The following is an 18,655-nucleotide window of genomic DNA, read 5'->3' on the forward strand; positions in this document are numbered from 1 at the left end:
GTGATTTGATTTATTATTCCTTTAATTATGTATTATGTATTCCTTAAAAATGCCCTAGCAATATTTATTTATCAATTACACTTATTATCATTATAAGCAATGATCGACAACGAGACAAACGAGTGTTAAGCCAAGTATTTTAGTACATAAAACTAGAAAATTAAAAAGCCCAACTCCCAATAGCTGGCAATTGACCAACAGCGCGCGCCAATAGTGGCCATCGCAACAGGTGCACAGAAAAGCCACAAAAAAAAATGAATAAAAACTTTAGTTTTGTGTTAATATGGCTTTGCAACAATAACAGCAACAACAACAATAATAACAACAACGAAAACAGAAGCAAATGTTTATATGTGTACGTTGTGTATGTGGCCAAAGCCGGCGCTTGCCGCTTGCCTGGCCGCAAATGGCAGCAACAGTGCGTATGCTTAATTTGTGACTAAAGACGCCGCAAAATTTCCCCATATTTTGTCACTCTCGCGCGCGCAACGAGTTGCGTGGGTGGCAACAGCTGAGAGCCGTGCCCAGTATTTTTGTTGCTGCAATGCATTGGCCAGACAACGACAACAGAACGCCGGCGCCGGCGCTGGCGTTGGCGCTGCCGATGTTCAGACTCGTCGCTGCCGAAGCATCGCTTCCCACTCGAGAGCAGAATTCACACGCAGCCAGCATAACAAAAATTTCAGTCGGCTTTTTTCACGACGCGCCCGCGGTTTGTTTGTTTCAACAGACTTTTACAGCAAATTGCAAGTGCATTGAATAGAAAAAGTTACTTGATTTTTGCTAATTGCCAGCAAATAAGTTGTGAAAAAAACCAAAAGCCATGTCACACATGTTACGGCCCGTGCCGACGGCCAAAAGCGTATAACGTGTAAGGCTTAAATCGGTGTGTACATGCATGTGTGTGTGCGTGTGTGTGTGTGTGTGTGTGTATTGTTTCAGCATCCCATTCAAAGATTAAGCTGGTAGGCAACTGCCGCATGTGTGTGTTTGTGTGTGTGTGGGTACCCGCAAGCACTTTGGCCACTTAATTTTCTTTCGATTTTCCACTGTTTGTATGTACCCGCATTTTTCTATTTCTGCTATTTTTCTGTACTCTGTATATTTACTAAACATTTAAACCGGTTCTGCCACTGTCGTCATCGTCGTATTCCTCGCTTTTTCCGGCTGCGTCCTTTCGTCTGGTTCATTGTACTTGTGCGCAACTAACGAGGATGCAGCGACGAGCAGCTGAAAGCAATTTTCAGTCAACAACACAGACTTGACAGGGCCAATTGTATTTGAATGCCTGTTGTAGTTGCAAATTTTATGCCAGTGCAGGGCTGTGTGTGTGTGTGTGTGTGTGAGAGTTTGTCTGCCTGAAGCGGCATATCGTGCCCGAAGTCAAAATAAATATTGACCAAACAAATGTCAGGCATAGGCAATGCTTAAATATTATTGCCAACGGTTTATCTCAACGTGAATGTCAGTCAAACACATGTCATTAGGCGGGTGTGTGTGTGCGAGTGTGTGAGTGTGTGTAAGGGGTTGCTTTACACTCTATATGAGCGCCTGCTAACGTGCCCAGAGCTCATTATCTAATGCAAGCGTAATATTGCTCAGCAGAGACACACGGCGTATGCGTAATATGATTGCATATCAAAGTTCACTTTAATGCCGCCCTTAACTGCAATGCATATGTATATGGAGGCACTTTTATGGCTGCCGAAAGCTACTGTAAACAGCAACAGCAACAACAAAAATAACAACAATAACGATAGCAACAAGCCGCCGGCGCCGTGGCAAAGCGTCTGTCACACTTCAGGCAAACGACAGCAGCAACAACAACAGCAGCTGGCAACGACAATTGAAGGAGACACAAATGAGCATGCAAAGAATACAACAACTCAATGGCTAAGACTAACACAGCCCAGACAGGCAACAGCAACGGCAGGGCCTAAAGCCCAGCGGGTGCAGGATTCTTGCCAAGTGTTAGCCTCATATTACACATACGACGCGTTGCCGCTGCCAGCGTGTGTGCGACAATGCAAGTCAAGTGAAGGTGCGAGGACTGTTGACGGTTTTACTGTCACTGCTATAATTGTTGTTGTTTTTGTTGTTGTTGTTGTTGTTGTCGTTGCTGTTGTTGTTGTTGTCGTTGTTGTTGTTGCTGTCTCGACTCGGTGTTGTTTGCTTGAAGCCTCCAGACAGTTGGATTTTGGGGGCGTATGTAACACGCTCTGTAGACATTTGATTTTGTGTGTGTGTGTGTGTGTGTGTGTGTGCACTTTGTAAGTAGCACAAAGTTTAATTTGATGACTCGGCAAACAAACTTGGCGCGAATAACCACTCAAGCCTGATATCCTGCGAGCCTTTTAACGCAAATAGCTGCAAGTCATTGTGCTGTGTGTGCAACTAAATCGAAGCTCATGTGAAATAGAATCTTTGAAATCCCGCTTGTGCTGTACATTTGATTTAGGGTAAATAGTAATAATCTGGATTAAATTAATTGACTTGCTGCTCTCTTAACTTGAACAGTATTATTAGGTTATATTAATCCAGCAGCTAGCTTTTAATCAGATTGTCTACTTCCGTTCTATAGATATATATATATATATGTATCTAACTATATGCTTAAATGTATAGCATAGATAAATATATAGAACAGGTACTTATAATAAATATATACACATACATTTAAATTAATTAGCTTACAGTAGGACACAAGGACAGGCCCTGCGGTTAACAAAACAATATATTAGCACACACCGAAAATATTAATTGGAATTCATCCCTTAACATTAAACTAGCTCTCAATAGAACTATGCAGAAGTGCCAACTATATGTCCATTATTTCACATAAATATTATTCCAACGTTCCCATATTTGCTAGCATATAAGAATTAGATTTTCGTTGAATTGTTTATATTCAAATTGTTGAAAATATTGTTAAAAACAATGCTACCTCGCTTGAGTTTAACTAAAGGCCTCAAGGAATAGCTGTTGATAATTTCGCTCAGTGCACAAATTAACCCATTTACCTGCTAGACAAACCGGCAGCTAAGACTGCAAACAGCAATTATTTCAAAAATAAATTAACTGGTTAAGTTAAAGCTGAAAACAAACCAGCTTACGCCGCTCTTTGGCAACACGGTCGGGATTATTCCGGTTGAGCTTCAGCCGAAACGTAAATCAAATGTTGGCAATGGGAAATTCAAATAAATTGAATGCATAAACAAGTTTTGTGGAACTGATTTAAATTAGAATTTAATGCTGTTTGCAATGATTTCAGCTCAATTTTTCGTTCTCGATTTTTGTTGCTGCCGCATTTGCACTCGATCTCAATAAGTTAAACACAAAAAAGTTTTCATTCAAGAACTATATGACGTCAATGTGCAAGTTGCGTTTGCGCTTGTTTTTGTTATTTGTTTTTATTAAACTGTGGCGCAACAGCAAAAAGCCAACAAACCAAAAAAAAAAAAAAAAAAAAAAAAAAACCAATCAAATCGAAATACTTTTTCGCTGGCAGCTGCAAATTCAGATACGGCAGATTAATTCAACTGACGCCCAGGCCCAACCACAGGCACTTGCAGGGGGCACCAGCAGAAGTTGCCTTTTTTTTTCTCCCGAAAATTGTTGCCTCAAATAGTTGCCCGCACCCATTCAACACGATATACCTCTGTACATTGTGCGGCACTAATGACCGCACGGTTTGGCTTCTCATACCCGTCTCTTCTCTTTGCTTTTTGTTGTTTTGTTGGCACCCATGCCAGGAGGTTGCATTTGGATGTGCTGCGTCTGTGGAATGCTAGCTGGCTGGTTGTCTCATCTGCTCTGACAAGCGTATGAATTTATAATTGCTTCATTCTTGGGCCGGGCCCTGTTTCCCAGCCAACAGCCAACAAAAGCACGAATGGCACTCATTCTGAGTACTCGCAATTTGTGATGCTGTGTGCCAAAATGTGGAATATATATAAAAATATACATATTAATATATATATATATATATATATATATATGTGTGTGCATATGTGCATGTGCATGCATGCTGCCATTCTGTGACATTCGAAATATTGCTGATTAATATTTGGGCTCGTTTGTGTTTATTTTCATAAGTAGAACAAATGTTTGCCATGCAAATAGCAACAATTTTCGGAAAGCATTTTTATACATTTTGAACACATTCAGCATGCAATCGAAGATATTTCAATTGAATTATTGTTGTCCAATTTAAAATCATGTCGCATAAAAACTTAAATAAATTCTCTTCATGACATGAGTTACAAATTCTCCCATGCCTTTTTCTAGAATTTAAACAATTTAGTTGCCTAATTTGGACTCCGAAAATTTCTCAATGATCGGACTATGAAGACCGAAGTTATTCAAGAACACACTTCCCATAATGTGACTACGTGTATATATATGTGTGTGCATAGAAGAAAGCTAGAATGCTTGTTACGGTCGCTCGGCCTTAGGGTATCTCCCAGTCCGGCATGCCCCTCCAGAGAACTTTAACATGTTCAATGCAACGACAGCGGCAAAAGCTACAAATGGAATTCTACCCTTTATAGCCATTAATTTGTTTGTCAATGTCTTGGAACCGAAGTTCAAAAGCTTTCACGTTGAATATGCATAAATGCTGATAGCATGAAAAGAAATGCAAGTTTTTCTCGGTTTTCCTTGGTTTTCTTTCCGCTGAAGACGTCCGAGCAGCAGGTGCGTGGCCCTATAATTGCCCATATACAAGTCAGAGTTATTCAATCAGTCGTTTGAACTGGAAAAATTCCCATCTGACAGTCTTGTTATGGTCAATTTTTATCAGTAATTGGAACATTTTGCGGCGGAAAAGTGTGCGTGCGTGTGTGTCGGTGTGTACGGGCTATTAAAAAAGAGGGAAAACATTTTTTCACACTGTCTGCTTGCAGCTTAAGTGTTGGACGATGGACTAACCGGAACCCGCTCGAATTGCGTGAAAGCCAGTCAGCTAGCCAGGTAGTCAGGTAGCCAGGTGAGCAGGTAAGCAGTCAGGTAGTCAGCCAGTGAAGCAAACCAATCGGACTTACACGAGAGCTTAGCGGAATTCGTTGGCATCAGCAGCGCAATGTTCGATGTCACCTGGCTGCCCACCGCCTGCGGCTCACTGGCGCCGGCATTGATACCGCCGGCTCATATAGTCATATTGTGGTACTTTTGGGAGAATTATGCAAGGTATGTGGACCGGCACTTTTGCACGTGCTCCTGCTGGGATACCGTCTTCAAGGGCCCCTACGAATCGGGCGTGGCCGCCTATAAGCACATGTACTTCAATGCAACGCCGAATAGCTTCAAGATGTGGATACTGACCGTATTTGCGGTAATTGCACTTTACGAGTGCATCAAGCGGCTCATCGCCTTGATACTGCAGCAGCGGGTGCGCTACTCAATGCTGCTGCTCTTCCTGCTCTCCATCTTCTCGCACTATTATGCCTGGTGGGCGTATATCAACTACTACAACGACGATTACTACAATCAATGGAATCACCAACTCTTCTTCACGGTAAGCTACAGAACCCTTCGACTCACTTCACCACGTCGGTTGAGTGTATGTGTGTGTGTGTGTGTGTGCGTGCTTGGGCAGACAAGTGGCCGGGCCAAGCGGTTATCCATAATTTATTAGGAAAGTTCTGTTTTAAAAATTCCCATGCTTAAAACTTACACAATATGCGCCGTGTTCGTGTTCGTGTTGAGCTCAACTTTCTAACCGTGCTTCACGTGGGCCACTTATAAAACTTATGCAGCTCCGGTACGTCCATCCGGCACTGAATTGCCGGAACTCTTGGTATATATATTTAAGGATAAGTCATGCACTGACATTGGCCGTAATTAAATATGTTAAATGACGGAATGCAGAAAGTTTCAAGTGGCCAAGCAATCGACGCAAAACGGCAACTTTCTACAGTTGGCCAACGTTAATGAGCCAACGTTATTGGCCCAATCGGGCAGTCGACGCAAGTGTACTTAATGCCAAGCCCAGTTTATGATGAAAGGGCAACAAGTCACACAGCAAATGGAAAAGGCATCACTCCTTTCCCTTGAAAATCTATAGAAATTCCAAGTATTAAGACTTCAGTCAATAAATTCCAATTCGGTCTCAGCTACTTTTTGCAGTACAAGCAAACACAACTAGATCCCATGACAGCTAAATCATATATTAGTTATAGAAGTCCGATGTAGCTAAGATTTACTCAAGATATCTTTAAAAAGAAGAAATTAATTTTCGTTCGATCTGTGATATTTGCTTATATATAAGGTAGAATGCTCCAAAACAGAAAACTCGGTTATATTTGTAATTAATTTAAAAGCCTAACAAATATATTAAAATATACATATGGCTTTATAGCTTCAGAGATATCTGTGAGAAATGAAATGAAAATACATAAACTCTTCTTACTCTTCTTACAGATAACGGAGCTGTTCTCCACAGTGCTAGTCATGCACCTGGCCAGCACCACGAATGTCGTTAAGCCGAAGAAGGTGTTCTGCATTGTGGGCATTGCGCTGCTGCACATCCTGGCCGGCAGCTTTGACCAGTTCTTCATGAATGTGGTGCGCGGCGAGGGGGCAGCCCATCAGGTGGTGCGCGACATTGGCTTTATGCTGCCGGATTTGCTGCATCTGGTCATCCCGATATGGCTGTTGCGACGGGCGCGTAGCGAGAGCTTCGGCACGCGACCCTTTTACCGGGATCGAAAGCTGCACCGAGATATTGTGGCCATGCTGTGCCTGGTGTCCATGCTGTTTGTGCTCTGCACTATTTTGTGAGAACGAATCTTGTTTGGCGCCTACGAGGAGGCGCACGGCAAGATCAAGCCCGCCCAAGATGCTGCCGTAATGCTGTTGAATCGCTACCGCATGCTGGCCAACAACAATGTGCATAACTAGTTGGGCTGGCCGGACGCCGGGATGAAATGTGGACAATATGCTGCACTCGCCAGTAAGTGTGTGGGGGCGCAGCTTAAGCTTGTAGTTTTATGCTTTCTGTTTTGCCATTTACGACTTTTGTGATAGATTTTTGAACAGAGATTTGGGTTTGATGCAAAGAATATCGAGGCATATACGCAGTATCGAACCAATACTTATCCCCGAGTACATAATCAATACAGCAAACTGTTGACTTCCATTTAGATATGTTGGCCGATGCTCTGTTAAAACATATCCATATATACACCCACACATTAGACACAAGTGGATTTGCACTAGGCACTAATAGATTATTATATTAAACCAAACACTGGCGCAGCGATTAAGTCGAGATAAACCCATATTGATAGTTACTCTAGATACAACGAATAAGTAATTAGCAAAAGCTCTGGCAAGGCTTCGAACAAGTTAGGAACTGAAAGATTAGGGACGACCTCAACATCAACTTATTGCCAAGTATTGCATATACATATACCCACCCAGTGTTATTCTATCTTAACGTTAGATGCGATTTAGACTGTTGTTGGATAATACATATAGCATTATTATATATATACATATATATATATATATATATATACACACTCACACGCAAACACACACACAAGTGAATCGAAATATTCCAGTAACGTAGTAGAGAACAAATTGAAGACCCTGTAGTAATCAAAAATAGCGTTAAACGATATTGTTATACAACCATGATATAGTATGAATATGGAATAGCCTCTAAATATGTATACACCCGCACACACAAACCTATATACATACATACATATATTTTTAGTACACAGCATTATATTAAATAAACATTAAGAGACTGAAAACGGGCAAATCAAATAGTTTGCATAGATACGAAGAGCAAGCGGTAAGTTCATAAACGACTTTTCTTGTATATATAATTAATTTTATTGAAATTTGAAAAAATCTTTATTATGTCAGTGTAAACACACAGTGTATATACTACTGTTCATGTATATATATATATACATATGCCAAATATGTATATTTCAAATATGCAATTGCATTTTCCAAAAATACAATTCATTTTCTCATTTCGTAACTAAACTTTTACAACTTAGCATTTTGTTTTACTACAAAAATGATTAAATTTTGTTTTGTTTTTGTGTAAATTAGAAGACATTTGAAAAGATTTACATAATAAGTAGAGGCAGAAAAAAACGTTTTAAATATAATGGAATGTTGTTGGTATTGTTGTGCAAGTATACATACATATATATATATTGACATATATATATATATGAATACGTGCACAACATATAAATGTAATTGGCTGGATGACGGGCTGTAGAGCGTGCAGCAACTTAAAGTACAATCGTAACTTAATTTGGTAAGCAAATTGTGTATAAAAAGTTAACTAAACAAAAATGGACGGTCTTCGATGACTATTGAGTGTTCGTTCAAAGTACAAAGTAAAATAAAAATTAAAAAATTGATTTGCCATTAAACAGAAGCAAAATGTTACAATACGATAAAGTAAGGTAAAAAGTAATCAGCAACCAATTGTTAACCAAATTTCAAAGCAAAAGAATTGCTCAAAATAATTGGCAGTGTGTTGTGGGGAAAAGCCTTCGAATCTATTATCAATGATAATTTATCATATTCGTTTCCTAATTCGTTTGATTGTGTGTTTATATATATATATGTATATATATTCTTTTTTTGTTTTTTGTTTTGTGTACGAGTCGTCGCTCAGTTGTGTGTTGCTGGTTTTTGTTTAAGGCGATTGATTTTTCAGAGATTGCTGCACTCGATAGCTTAGATGAAAATCTCTGTACGCTTTCTGACCTGATGGCCCGTAGTTGAGTGGAGAACAGCATCATCCGGATCATCAGCTCCATCGGCGCCATGATCCTCGTGCGTCAAGTAATCGCCCTTGTGTCGGTGCAAGTAGCGACCAATCAGGAAGAACATCAGTAGTAGCAACAGGAAGAGTATGACGAGCAAAACTGAAAACGAAAAGCAGGATATTACAACAGGATCTTTACTGGCGTCCTAGTTTATGTACTTACATGCCAACAGCACGGAGTTGACCTCATTATAAGCCTTGCGCAGCTTCTCCTCATCCACCAGTGGCGGCGGTCTGGTCTCAATTTCAATGGGTGGATGCGTTACGGGCTCAACGCCGCAAAAGTCTTCTGTCAATTGAGCTACAAGAGTTTATAAAATGTAGCGAATGCAGAGTTACTCCCTATAAACAACACTTACTGCCCAGCGACTTGACATTATTGGGTGGATTCTGTTGGAACATCAGTTTTAGTGGATAAATGTCGTCGAACTGCACACGCGATACACAGCCAACAAAACCGTCAGTCATTGAGGTATTTTTGCCAATGTACATGTACTGGATGTTATTGAACTGCGCATCCGCCGACGCCTTGATATCAAAGTGATACTCGACTGGCTCGTAATTATCCACTTGCAGCACCACCGTGGATCCGCTGTTCTTGCGCATAAAACGCATGTCATGATACTGACCCAAGCCGAAATGCTTCTTGGGGAATATAATTTCTTGACGCTCGAAGCCGAAGTCAAACACACACCGCAAATGGCCTACAAAGTGAAAACATGGGAATATTTAAACCTATTCTACGCATCATATTACACTCTTATAAGCACCTGAATTGGAAACCTGTATGGTCAAATATTCGCCTGTCAAATTCGAAAAGAAACCCAGCAAAAAGCCCTTGGGTATGGTAGTTGTGAAGCCCACGCGTATATTCTCTGCAATGGTGGAACGGAACGAGCCCTCGAACTCGTAGCGAATAATAGAACTGGATCGCAAATTGACGCCAATCTCTGCAAGCGAAAAATAAATAATTGGCAAGCATTAGTTAAGACAGTGGCGAATATAGCAAAAACCAGTAGTACCATCTGCACAAATGGGTCCTTTGAAAGCACTCCAGCGGCAGTCGCAGCTGTAGCCATCGTAGCGTTCAATGCAGGTGCCATTGTTGAGACAAGGACTAGACTCGCAACGACCCACGCAGCCCGTGCTGATGCCGTAGATTCCACGCATTGAGTGCTGCTTCAAGTCCACCATCTTTCCATTAAGTAAGAGAGCACGTATGCAGCCCACGTAACCATCGCGGTACTCAGTTGTTGAGCCAATGACCAAATCTGAAGTCAGATGCAGAGCACGCACAGGACCTGGTGGCTCGCGTACCTCAGCCTTTATGGAACCATCGACAACCAGTCGCGCCTCCTTTCTGTTACGCTCAACGCTCACAGTGTGCCAATTGTTGTCGTTCAGATGATAACTGGTGCCCACATTGACGCCGAGTGGACCGCTGCCGGCCTGGTACTGGAACTGCAGCTTGTTGCCGCCATTCAGACTCAGCTTGATATAGTCGGTGGGGCCAGTGGCATGGAACAGCACCGAGTTCTCCTGTGTGGTGCGGAACTCCAGATAAATGTCGCCCGAATGACCCATGTCAAAGGGCGGCAAATTAATTGAAGCGTCAGCTATGCGGAACGTGACAACATTGCTAAACAAGTCATCGCCCTCGCAGCGCATGGGTCCCAGCGTATATCGGCCCTGCTTCTCATCCAGCGGTGTGCCAGTGTCACCGAACTTAACCGCACGCACAGGCAAATGTTCCTTTTCACGTATATCTCCGCCATCCTCGGTCCACTCTAGGCTGTTGGAATCGCAGTTGCACCACTTGGTAGGGTCGTGACATTTTCCCAGGATGCCGCACTCGCATTTGCGCGAGCCAGGCAAAGCGCCGGCCCAGTAGTCCATGGGCTGATTGTTACGCGAAATCCACCAGGAGAAGGGACGGAAGTTACCAGCTTCAGCTATTTGTGAAATGTATAATTAATATCCAGAACGAATCTTAAAACTTGCTATATATATATTTACTTGGCGAGTTGAAAAGACGCGACGAACGGCAGGAATAGCTCAGACGCTGCCAGCAGCTGTGCGAGCGATTGAGCAATGCTTCAATTTGCAGTTGATTGGCATCGTACATGATGGACTGCTCAAAGGAGCCGGGCTCCTGGAAGCCATCAACCGTCGTCGTATGCTCCTGACTGTGACTCAGTGTGGTTATAACGCGACCATCAGCTATAAACAAGATTGATGAGATTTGATGACAGAACAACAAACGCACACACATGCACTCACAGTAAAATTCGCAAGTAACTGGGAAAGGTTCCAGCGGACCGCTGCCATCGACATCAATGTTCAGATTAACACGCTGCTGCACGTGCTGCACATTCTTCAAAGCCTGGCAAGACAGAGGATTGTTGGCTGTAAGAAAGAAGCGAATGAGTTACTTGTACACCAAAAAGCACATTGTTGTTGCTTACAGGTGTGACACACAGCGCCCGCATATCCAGTGTGTGCGCAGTCGCAGAAGAACTCCATGCTATTCTGATGGCATACACCCTTGTGCTGGCAGGGATTTGGATTGCAGCGATCAATCATTTGGCAGGCGTCGACAACAACCTCATCGCCGCAGCAAACCTCCTCGCCCTGCACCCAATCCTGTGGCAGCTTATAGTTGCCATCCACTGAGATGAGGCGCATGCAGCCCACAAAGCCATTCTTCTCCTTACCGCCGGCTATGTAATACAAACGTCCAGTTGCTATCTGCAGATTCTTGGTCGTTGTCATTGGACGTTGATCAATATTTAGAATGAGGCGATTGCGCTCAATCGAAAGCACAAACGAATGCCATTTGCCATCGTTGAACTGTTCGTCATAGTTGTCCAGAATGATGCGTGCCTGGTCTTTGGCTTTGAGATCAATCTTCACTTTGCCAAACTCCAGAAACACTTTGATGTAGCCGCCCGAGTAGAAGTCGTGGTGTACCATAACGCCGCTCTCCTCGTACGTACGGAAGTAGAAGGACACATTCAAACGCTGCGAGTTCTCATAGCCCTTCAGTCGCACAAACGAGCCGCGCGTCGTGAAGGTAACAGGGTAAATGGGCGGCGAGGGGCAAGCATATATGGTGTTCACCCTATTATACAAATATGCCTCGCCCAGCTCATAGCTCTCCTTCATGGTCCTTATAAAGTTGGTCGAGTTGAAATAAATGTTCTCCAAACAACCCGAGAAGTTCTGCTGCACAATGAGACCCTCCTGCACGTTGGGCACACCGCCCAAGTACAGCTCCCGATTGAGATTCAATCGACTAAACTCGCCCTGAATGCGTCCACGCACTATGACTCGATCCACTGAGAATATGATGTCCCGTCGATTACGCGATATGACCACATCGTGCCACACATTATCGTCCAGCAGACTGCCCACCGAGAGCGAGGTCATAATGCCCGAGCCCAGATCGAGATTCAGCACCATCTTGTTGTCCTTTAGCTGCAGTGCATAGTAATCGCCCTGAGTGCCGCGCGAGTACATCATGACGCCATTCGCAAAGGCGGTCTTGAAGCGGAAACGTATAGATTCGCGGGACGAGGCAATGGGTTCACGGCGCAGATCATAGCGCACCAGGCCGGTGCCATTGAAATACAGATTCTCCGAGACTGTAAAAGAAGTGGCTTTAGCAGGAATTGATATAAACATGGTGTTTACTCACCATATTCACAGCCGTAGAGCTCGACACGCATGGAGATGCGATCATGCCAGCGCGTGGGATTAATGCGCACCCACTGTGCAATAATGGGCACCTCGAAGACATTGTAGTGTATGGAATTGCCGTCGGTGTTGCCCTTGAACATCTGTTTTGGGTAAGTGTCTGCATTAATAACTATATAACAAATGCCCCAAGCGCCTTGCACCATGCCACAAATTTGCCCCTTCTTGAATTTAGCTTTTAGTTAGGCTTAGTTAGTTATGAAATTAGACTAGTAGTGTGTTAGTCACTGTACCTGCGGCTCGCTCGTGGGGTTAACATACGAGCGCCAATACTCGCCATCGTCCGAGTATTGGACAATGTACTCCGTCACAAACTCATCGGTGTGCATGCGTCCCATGGTGGCGATCTTGCGCACCATTTGTGGCCCGCCCAGATCGAGTGTTAGAAAGTGATTATAGGTATTCTCGACAGGCGTCCAAGCCGCGTTACCTGCACCAGTTGCAATTCGGGTTAAGATCAGTTAAGTGAGTAGGCAAATAGTGTGAAAACGAAACCAAAACCAAACAAAAGAAAAAGTACTACAAATATACATGAAACGAAATACGTGCAAACAATATAAAAAGCAAAAACTACAGCCAAAAAAAAAAAAGCAGGCATAAATGTAAATTAAATGTGAAATATTAATGAAAATCTGTAGATTTGTGCAGCTGTTTAGTCAGCTCGTAACCGGGTTACATTCTCATCCAGCCACCACCAACCGCACCCGGATAAACACACACGCACACACACACATATATATATATATCTATATATATATGGAGAGTGATTGGATTAGTGTGACAGATCGGAAGCGGGTGGTTCACGCTTACCTTTATGTTGCCGCCCGGCTCTTTATAGTCGGCAAACTCGAGATCTGTGATGCCATAGCTAATGGTATATTCGGTCACATATTCATTGCTGTGCGGGCGTCCTTGCAGCGCAATGTGGGTGACATTCTTGACCACACCCAGGTCAATAATCAGACGCTGATCAAAGTCCGAGCTCTTGGCCGACCACGAGGTGCCAGCTTAACGATAGTTGGAGGGGGGGGGAGTGTGCAATAAAAATTAACGATACATAATTTAAAAATGAAAATATTCAACAAAAACAAAATCAATTTAAAACTCTCAAATGGACTGGGTCGTCGAATTTGTCAATAGACAAATGTTGTGCATCGTAACTGCCTGCCAATTAAGAGGCAATAATTTAAGGCGATTTCGATTGACAGCTGCAAGTGGTGCGACCCTATATCAAAGGTCCTCCGTCTGAGCAAGGGTAAGAGCAACCCCCTGCCGTGTACACTGAAAAATTCGCATTTGCAGTTGGAAACATGCAATACATATATATATATATATTTGCCACAGGGGTGTGCCCCCAAGTGCCCTGGTGTTAACACTAAATGGACATGGCAGGCGGATTGAGCATAAACAATTGCCGCAGTCGGGATTCTGCTTTTGTTTTAAATGGGTCCGGTCCGTGACCAAAGACTGTGTGAATACGCTATAGCATCGATCGACAAGGGATTATATATGAAGTAAATTGCGCTCAAGTTGGGTTCAATGCCGCATAAAAGTTTCCATCGATAAAACTTTGGTAAACAATTCGGCAACAAAAAGAAAGAAAAAAAACAAACTGACTGTGAACCTAACTACCAAAACGCTACCCTTGCCAAGCCAAGCACTGCTCTCTGCGCATATATATTTATATTTAGCAAACCAAGTTGTCTGGCACATGTCTGGGACCCATTACCATCATGGCGAGTGCCTACATTTGGGTTTATTGCCTTTTAAGCATATTTCCGGCTTACGTCTCTGTTCGTTTTATTCGCTGTTTGTTATTTCGAGTCCCAGAATTGGGCAGGAATATGCGGACAGCTGTTTAGCACGCCAGCATTTTGTGGCACAAGAGTTCAATATAAAATTATAGTTACATTTATTTCTGAATCATAAACTATGCTTATATTTTGTGTATATCGTTCGTTTATTGGTGGCGTTTGTGCGGTTTGAGTAGCGCCTTCTGGCAGTAGGCCAACACATCCGGCTGCTCGGCGGCTGCACTGCGTTCAATTAGATCCTCGAAATGCAAAAACTCAAACTTTGCATGCTCGAGCGGCAGACAGTTGCGGAATGCGATGGCAGCACAATATTTGGGCGTTAGTAAATGCTCCTCAAAATGCCATTGGCTCATGGGCGTGCCGTTGCAGCAAAGCGTCGTGCCACATAGTGGCGAGGCGGCCTCCTCCAATGGATGCGTTGTGTCCATGGCAAAGCTAATCTTCTGCAGATCAACAGTTATGCCCACGCCCAGCTCCTTGACATATGCCTCCTTGAGGCACCAGTGCCGCATAAATGCCTTGAGCTGTGCGCGCTCATTGTGCTGCGGTCTGCCAATGTAGCTCCACTCCTGGGGTGAGAATTTGCTCTGCATGAGACGAAAGAACTCCGACAGAGATTTACCGCCATTGTACTCGATTTTCATGACATCCGTGCCAATGCCGAACTCTGGGTCAGCTTTGCTACCCCTGATGCCCGCCAGCAGCACCAGCTTGCCCTGGTGCGACACATTGAAGCTGAGCTGTGTTGAGCTGGTCTTCAATTGCTGTGCCTGGACCCAGTAGGGTTTGCCGCGCACGTCTCGCGCAAATTGCACTTGATGATACGGCTCGTTGGTGCACGTGCTCACAAATTTTCGCATTAATAGGCGACCAATTAACGAGGACAGAAAATCATCGATAAAATGAAATTTCATTAAACGCGTTCGCTCCTCGGCCTGTATGGCAGCAACTGCATGCGTCAGCTGCGGCAGCGTGGGCGTCCACGTGCTTAAATCGAACGCCCATCGTGTGCAGATGTGTTTGTTCATTGGATTTTCGTTGCAAATCTTATGCTAAATACTTTTTATTTTATTAATATGCAAAACATTGTCTTCAATTTTTTTTCTTCTCTTAATCAACTAATTTACTTAAGCGCTGCTTCTTCTTGTTCGTATTGGCATTCGGCCAATGCGACGACACGCAGACCGAACGAGTTAGCATCGCTGTGCGGCGAGTAGAGTTGTCAATGCGCGCGAATGGGCGCTTTATTTTAAAAAGTTGGCGGCTAAATAACTAAAGACAACAATACTAAAGCATAAACTAAAGTCAAAAGGCATTACAAATAAATAAGAGCTTTAAAAAAAAAAAACAAAAACAAAACATACGCAAGTAATCAACGACAACTAAAGACAGAGAAAAAACTGAAATACAATTATATAGACTAGCACTTACCATTTAAATGCGCTTTGTCTGGTCCACGCTCCGTTAACGATGATGTGGCTGTTAAAACAGCCCGCTCCATCAACGGCTGGTTGCATTCATAGTCGGAAAAATAATCGGAGAAAGAATCTGCAAGCAAGGAAAACAATCAAACAACACGTTATTATAATATGTCACACTTTCATTTATAAAAATCGCATAGAAGAGTTGATCGTCGTTTCTTTCTCACATAGATATCGCTCTCTATCTCTTGTAGACCTACTCATGCGATCTCTCTCGAGCTCTTTCTCCCTCATTATCGCACTAAATAGTCTAAATAGTCTCTCTCTCTCTCGCTCTCTTAGTAAAACATTCTGTCATTCTCAGTTGGAAATGCGAGTGACCTTTCTATGCAGATCTTATGAAATCCAATAAAGCTCACAAATCAGGGTCGCCTTTTAGTGACTGATTTAAGCAAAACGTATCTTGTGTTTATTTTTGTTTAAGTAAATGCAAATACGAATGTATTGGATCCAGGCTATCTTTTAGTCGAGCACTTTGTTGCATGTTTTTCTTACAGAGTTAAAATATTGGCTGGCTGACCCAAATATTCCGCCCATTCGAAAGATGTCCGTACATATATAAACTGTCACTGGCGTAAATAAAATTGAAAAGTTCCGAAATAAGAAAAGTAATACGCTTGGACAGGCGCCAATACATCTGAGCTCATACATAATTTCAATTATAAATTTTGAGTGGCATCTACTTTGGTCCTTGGCGGTAGTCATGTGGCTTTTTAGTGCTTAATTTTATGAGCCATAAATAAGGCCCACGATATCCGAGAAAGAAAAAAAAGAGTACACATTGCATTTATTTACTGCACTGCAATTTGTTGATTTGTTGCCTCGTCTTATCTCCTATTTGTGTAAATATTTGGTTGCCATGACATTGTGCACTCGGCAAAGTACGCCTGCTGCAATAGCAGAGTGCCCACTTAGACGTGCGGCAGGCGTGATAACAGGGCACGGAAATCCTAGCGTCGACAATTGTCTCGTCTCCGGCAACCCCCAAGGTGGCGACGCCTTTGTGGGTGCAGCTCCTGTTCAAACAGCGCCACGGCGACAACAAAAAAAAAAAAAAACAACCCTTAGAGACCAGAAACCAGCGAAGGCTAAGAGAGTTCATGTGCACTTTCTGTTTGACTTTAAGTTGACGCAACTGTGGGAGTGGGAGAGGGGGGCAATAGCAAACGCCTTGGAAAGTGTGCAGCAGATTAGCTAGAGTCAATCTTGATATATACGCACATCAGTACAAACATATGCATGTATGTAGGAATGGCCAACCCAGTTGATAGAACCTGTGACAGGTCGTAACACGCACAACATTTCAAGAAAATAATCAATAGAGGGAAGGGGAACAAATTTGAACTACTTTTTGATATCTTGACTAACTTGCAGCGAAACGACATAAACATTTTACACAATTGCCACGCCACATGCAATGCCGTATGGGTTTTATTATGATTTTTTTCGGCAAATCACATTCCCAGTAATCACAACATGTACACACATATAATAATAAAAAATCTGGCTAATGTTCTCAATGAAATAAATATGACGTGACCGATATATTGAAAAGTAATTTCCGCCCGCTGAAATTGGAAGTGTGGATGATGCGAGCCTTGGCCGGCAAATAATTATAAGCATCGAAATAAATTACCAAAGTGGCCGTCTAGTTGCCCGGCTGTCCGGCTCTCAATGGCGTGCAAAGCGTTGAGAATGTGAGGAATTGTTTATTTTTAGTCATAAAATGTTTGCATATGAACTTTAAATGTTTATTGTGGCCAGCGTATAATTAATTATTGATGCCAGCCAAACGGAGCATATCTCAACATCTTTGCCCAGTTGACATATGGATCAGACACGTGCTAAGCACAGGATTTGGCCTATGGCCAGTGCATGCGCACTTTGGCTGCAGCTGCAACAATGGCCGCAATCAAATATGCCGGCTCCAATAAGATTAAAAAAAAAAAAAAAAAACAAGGCGTTGTTTGTTGGTTTTGTTTTGTTAGCGCTGTTCGTAAGCAGCGTTTGGGATCTCGTGAGCGCGAGAGCGGAGAGCGCGCGATCGTCACATTTGAAGAGCGAGTTAAAAGTGAAACACAAACAAAAAGAGAAATGGAAAATGACGAGTCTACAACGTTGGGGAACACGCCCAAAACTTGGCTTAAACGAATTTCTGTTTTCAAATACTAAACTCTTTATTTTTTAACATTATGACCAAAGAAATCTATTTAGACTATACATGTTTTTTGAACTAATATTACCTGCTAATGCGATTCCCACGCTGTTGCTGCACAGCAGCAGAAGGCAGCTGCAAATTGAAATTGTTGCCGTTGCCTGCGTTGAAGTGTGTTGCCTCATTTTGGCTTTTGTATTTTAAAATCACCCAAAATGACTTAAAGACACATTTATACTTAATCAATTATATTGTTTCACGCTTATTTGCACAGTCAAACGCTCTTATTGGTGCAGCCAGTTGCAGACCAACGGGACAACTTGTTTTGCCAACCCCGCGGTACTGGCGTCGTCAATGTGAATACCGATATAACAAAAAGACGCTTGTTTTCTTTTTGTTTGTCTTTATTTCACTGTTTTATTTTTTAAGCGTGCCTTGTTGTATTTTTACGTGCGCCCAGCCCAACGTACATGGGCTTCGTCGTTTGATTAATAAAATAATTAACGCTGCGAGTAGATGACACACACGTCTCGCTACGTTCACAATGAATTAATAGTATCGATACACGAGTATAATGTAGACTAACCGATACTAATACAATTATTTTCCGATACTTTTCTATTTATTATTTGACACTTATCAG

General features: G+C 42.7%; 4 protein-coding genes across 5 annotated transcripts in view; 2 read left to right on the plus strand and 2 right to left on the minus strand.

The window, feature by feature from the left end:
* Gug (arginine-glutamic acid dipeptide repeats grunge) overlaps positions 1–2,289 on the plus strand; it is a 50,882-nt gene extending 48,593 nt beyond the window's left edge. Inside the window, exon 8 of the mRNA XM_070208682.1 lies at positions 1,816–2,289. Within this exon, the coding sequence (XP_070064783.1) occupies positions 1,816–2,274 (459 nt within the window). The 3' untranslated portion in view covers positions 2,275–2,289. The remainder of the gene's footprint in view (positions 1–1,815) is intronic.
* Positions 2,290–5,080: 2,791 nt separating this feature from the next.
* On the plus strand, positions 5,081–10,758 carry LOC6623243 (uncharacterized). Its single transcript, XM_032434326.2, has 2 exons — positions 5,081–5,515; positions 6,421–10,758. The coding sequence occupies exons 1-2, from the start codon at positions 5,081–5,083 to the stop codon at positions 6,778–6,780; spliced, it is 795 nt and encodes a 264-aa protein (XP_032290217.1). The 3' UTR covers positions 6,781–10,758.
* Positions 8,716–18,562, minus strand: Nrx-IV (neurexin-4). Of its 2 annotated transcripts, none has more exons than XM_002046695.4 (12): positions 18,101–18,562; positions 15,808–15,924; positions 12,796–12,992; positions 12,504–12,645; positions 11,272–12,450; positions 11,087–11,212; positions 10,823–11,026; positions 9,829–10,758; positions 9,577–9,756; positions 9,166–9,510; positions 8,970–9,107; positions 8,716–8,906 (listed from the first exon to the last, which is right to left on the minus strand). In XM_002046695.4, exons 1-12 carry the CDS (start codon positions 18,195–18,197, stop codon positions 8,716–8,718), a joined length of 3,846 nt encoding a protein of 1,281 aa, XP_002046731.2. In that variant the 5' UTR covers positions 18,198–18,562. The 2 variants fall into 2 exon arrangements, with proteins under 2 accessions (XP_002046731.2, XP_015030875.1); XM_015175389.3 differs by lacking the exon at positions 12,796–12,992 and adding an exon at positions 13,373–13,569.
* On the minus strand, positions 14,458–15,550 carry LOC6623195 (L-aminoadipate-semialdehyde dehydrogenase-phosphopantetheinyl transferase). Its single transcript, XM_002046696.4, has one exon. The coding sequence runs from the start codon at positions 15,402–15,404 to the stop codon at positions 14,523–14,525; it is 882 nt and encodes a 293-aa protein (XP_002046732.1). The 5' UTR covers positions 15,405–15,550; the 3' UTR covers positions 14,458–14,522.
* Positions 18,563–18,655: the final 93 nt, after the last annotated feature.

Source organism: Drosophila virilis, chromosome 3, assembly GCF_030788295.1.
Source record: "Drosophila virilis strain 15010-1051.87 chromosome 3, Dvir_AGI_RSII-ME, whole genome shotgun sequence".
In the NCBI taxonomy this organism is placed as follows: domain Eukaryota; kingdom Metazoa; phylum Arthropoda; class Insecta; order Diptera; family Drosophilidae; genus Drosophila; species Drosophila virilis.

Excerpts from the sequence above, each read along its gene's own strand:
- LOC6623243 (XM_032434326.2), top strand. The coding sequence starts at position 5,081 with ATGTTCGATGTCACCTGGCTGCCCACCGCCTGCGGCTCACTGGCGCCG. Across the intron at positions 5,516-6,420 it reads ATCACCAACTCTTCTTCACG|ATAACGGAGCTGTTCTCCAC; the intron begins GTAAGCTACAGA and ends CTCTTCTTACAG.
- LOC6623195 (XM_002046696.4), bottom strand. The coding sequence starts at position 15,404 with ATGAACAAACACATCTGCACACGATGGGCGTTCGATTTAAGCACGTGG.
- Nrx-IV (XM_002046695.4), bottom strand. The coding sequence starts at position 18,197 with ATGAGGCAACACACTTCAACGCAGGCAACGGCAACAATTTCAATTTGC. Across the intron at positions 11,027-11,086 it reads AGTTACTTGCGAATTTTACT|CTGATGGTCGCGTTATAACC; the intron begins GTGAGTGCATGT and ends TCTTGTTTATAG. Across the intron at positions 9,108-9,165 it reads TAATGTCAAGTCGCTGGGCA|CTCAATTGACAGAAGACTTT; the intron begins GTAAGTGTTGTT and ends AAACTCTTGTAG.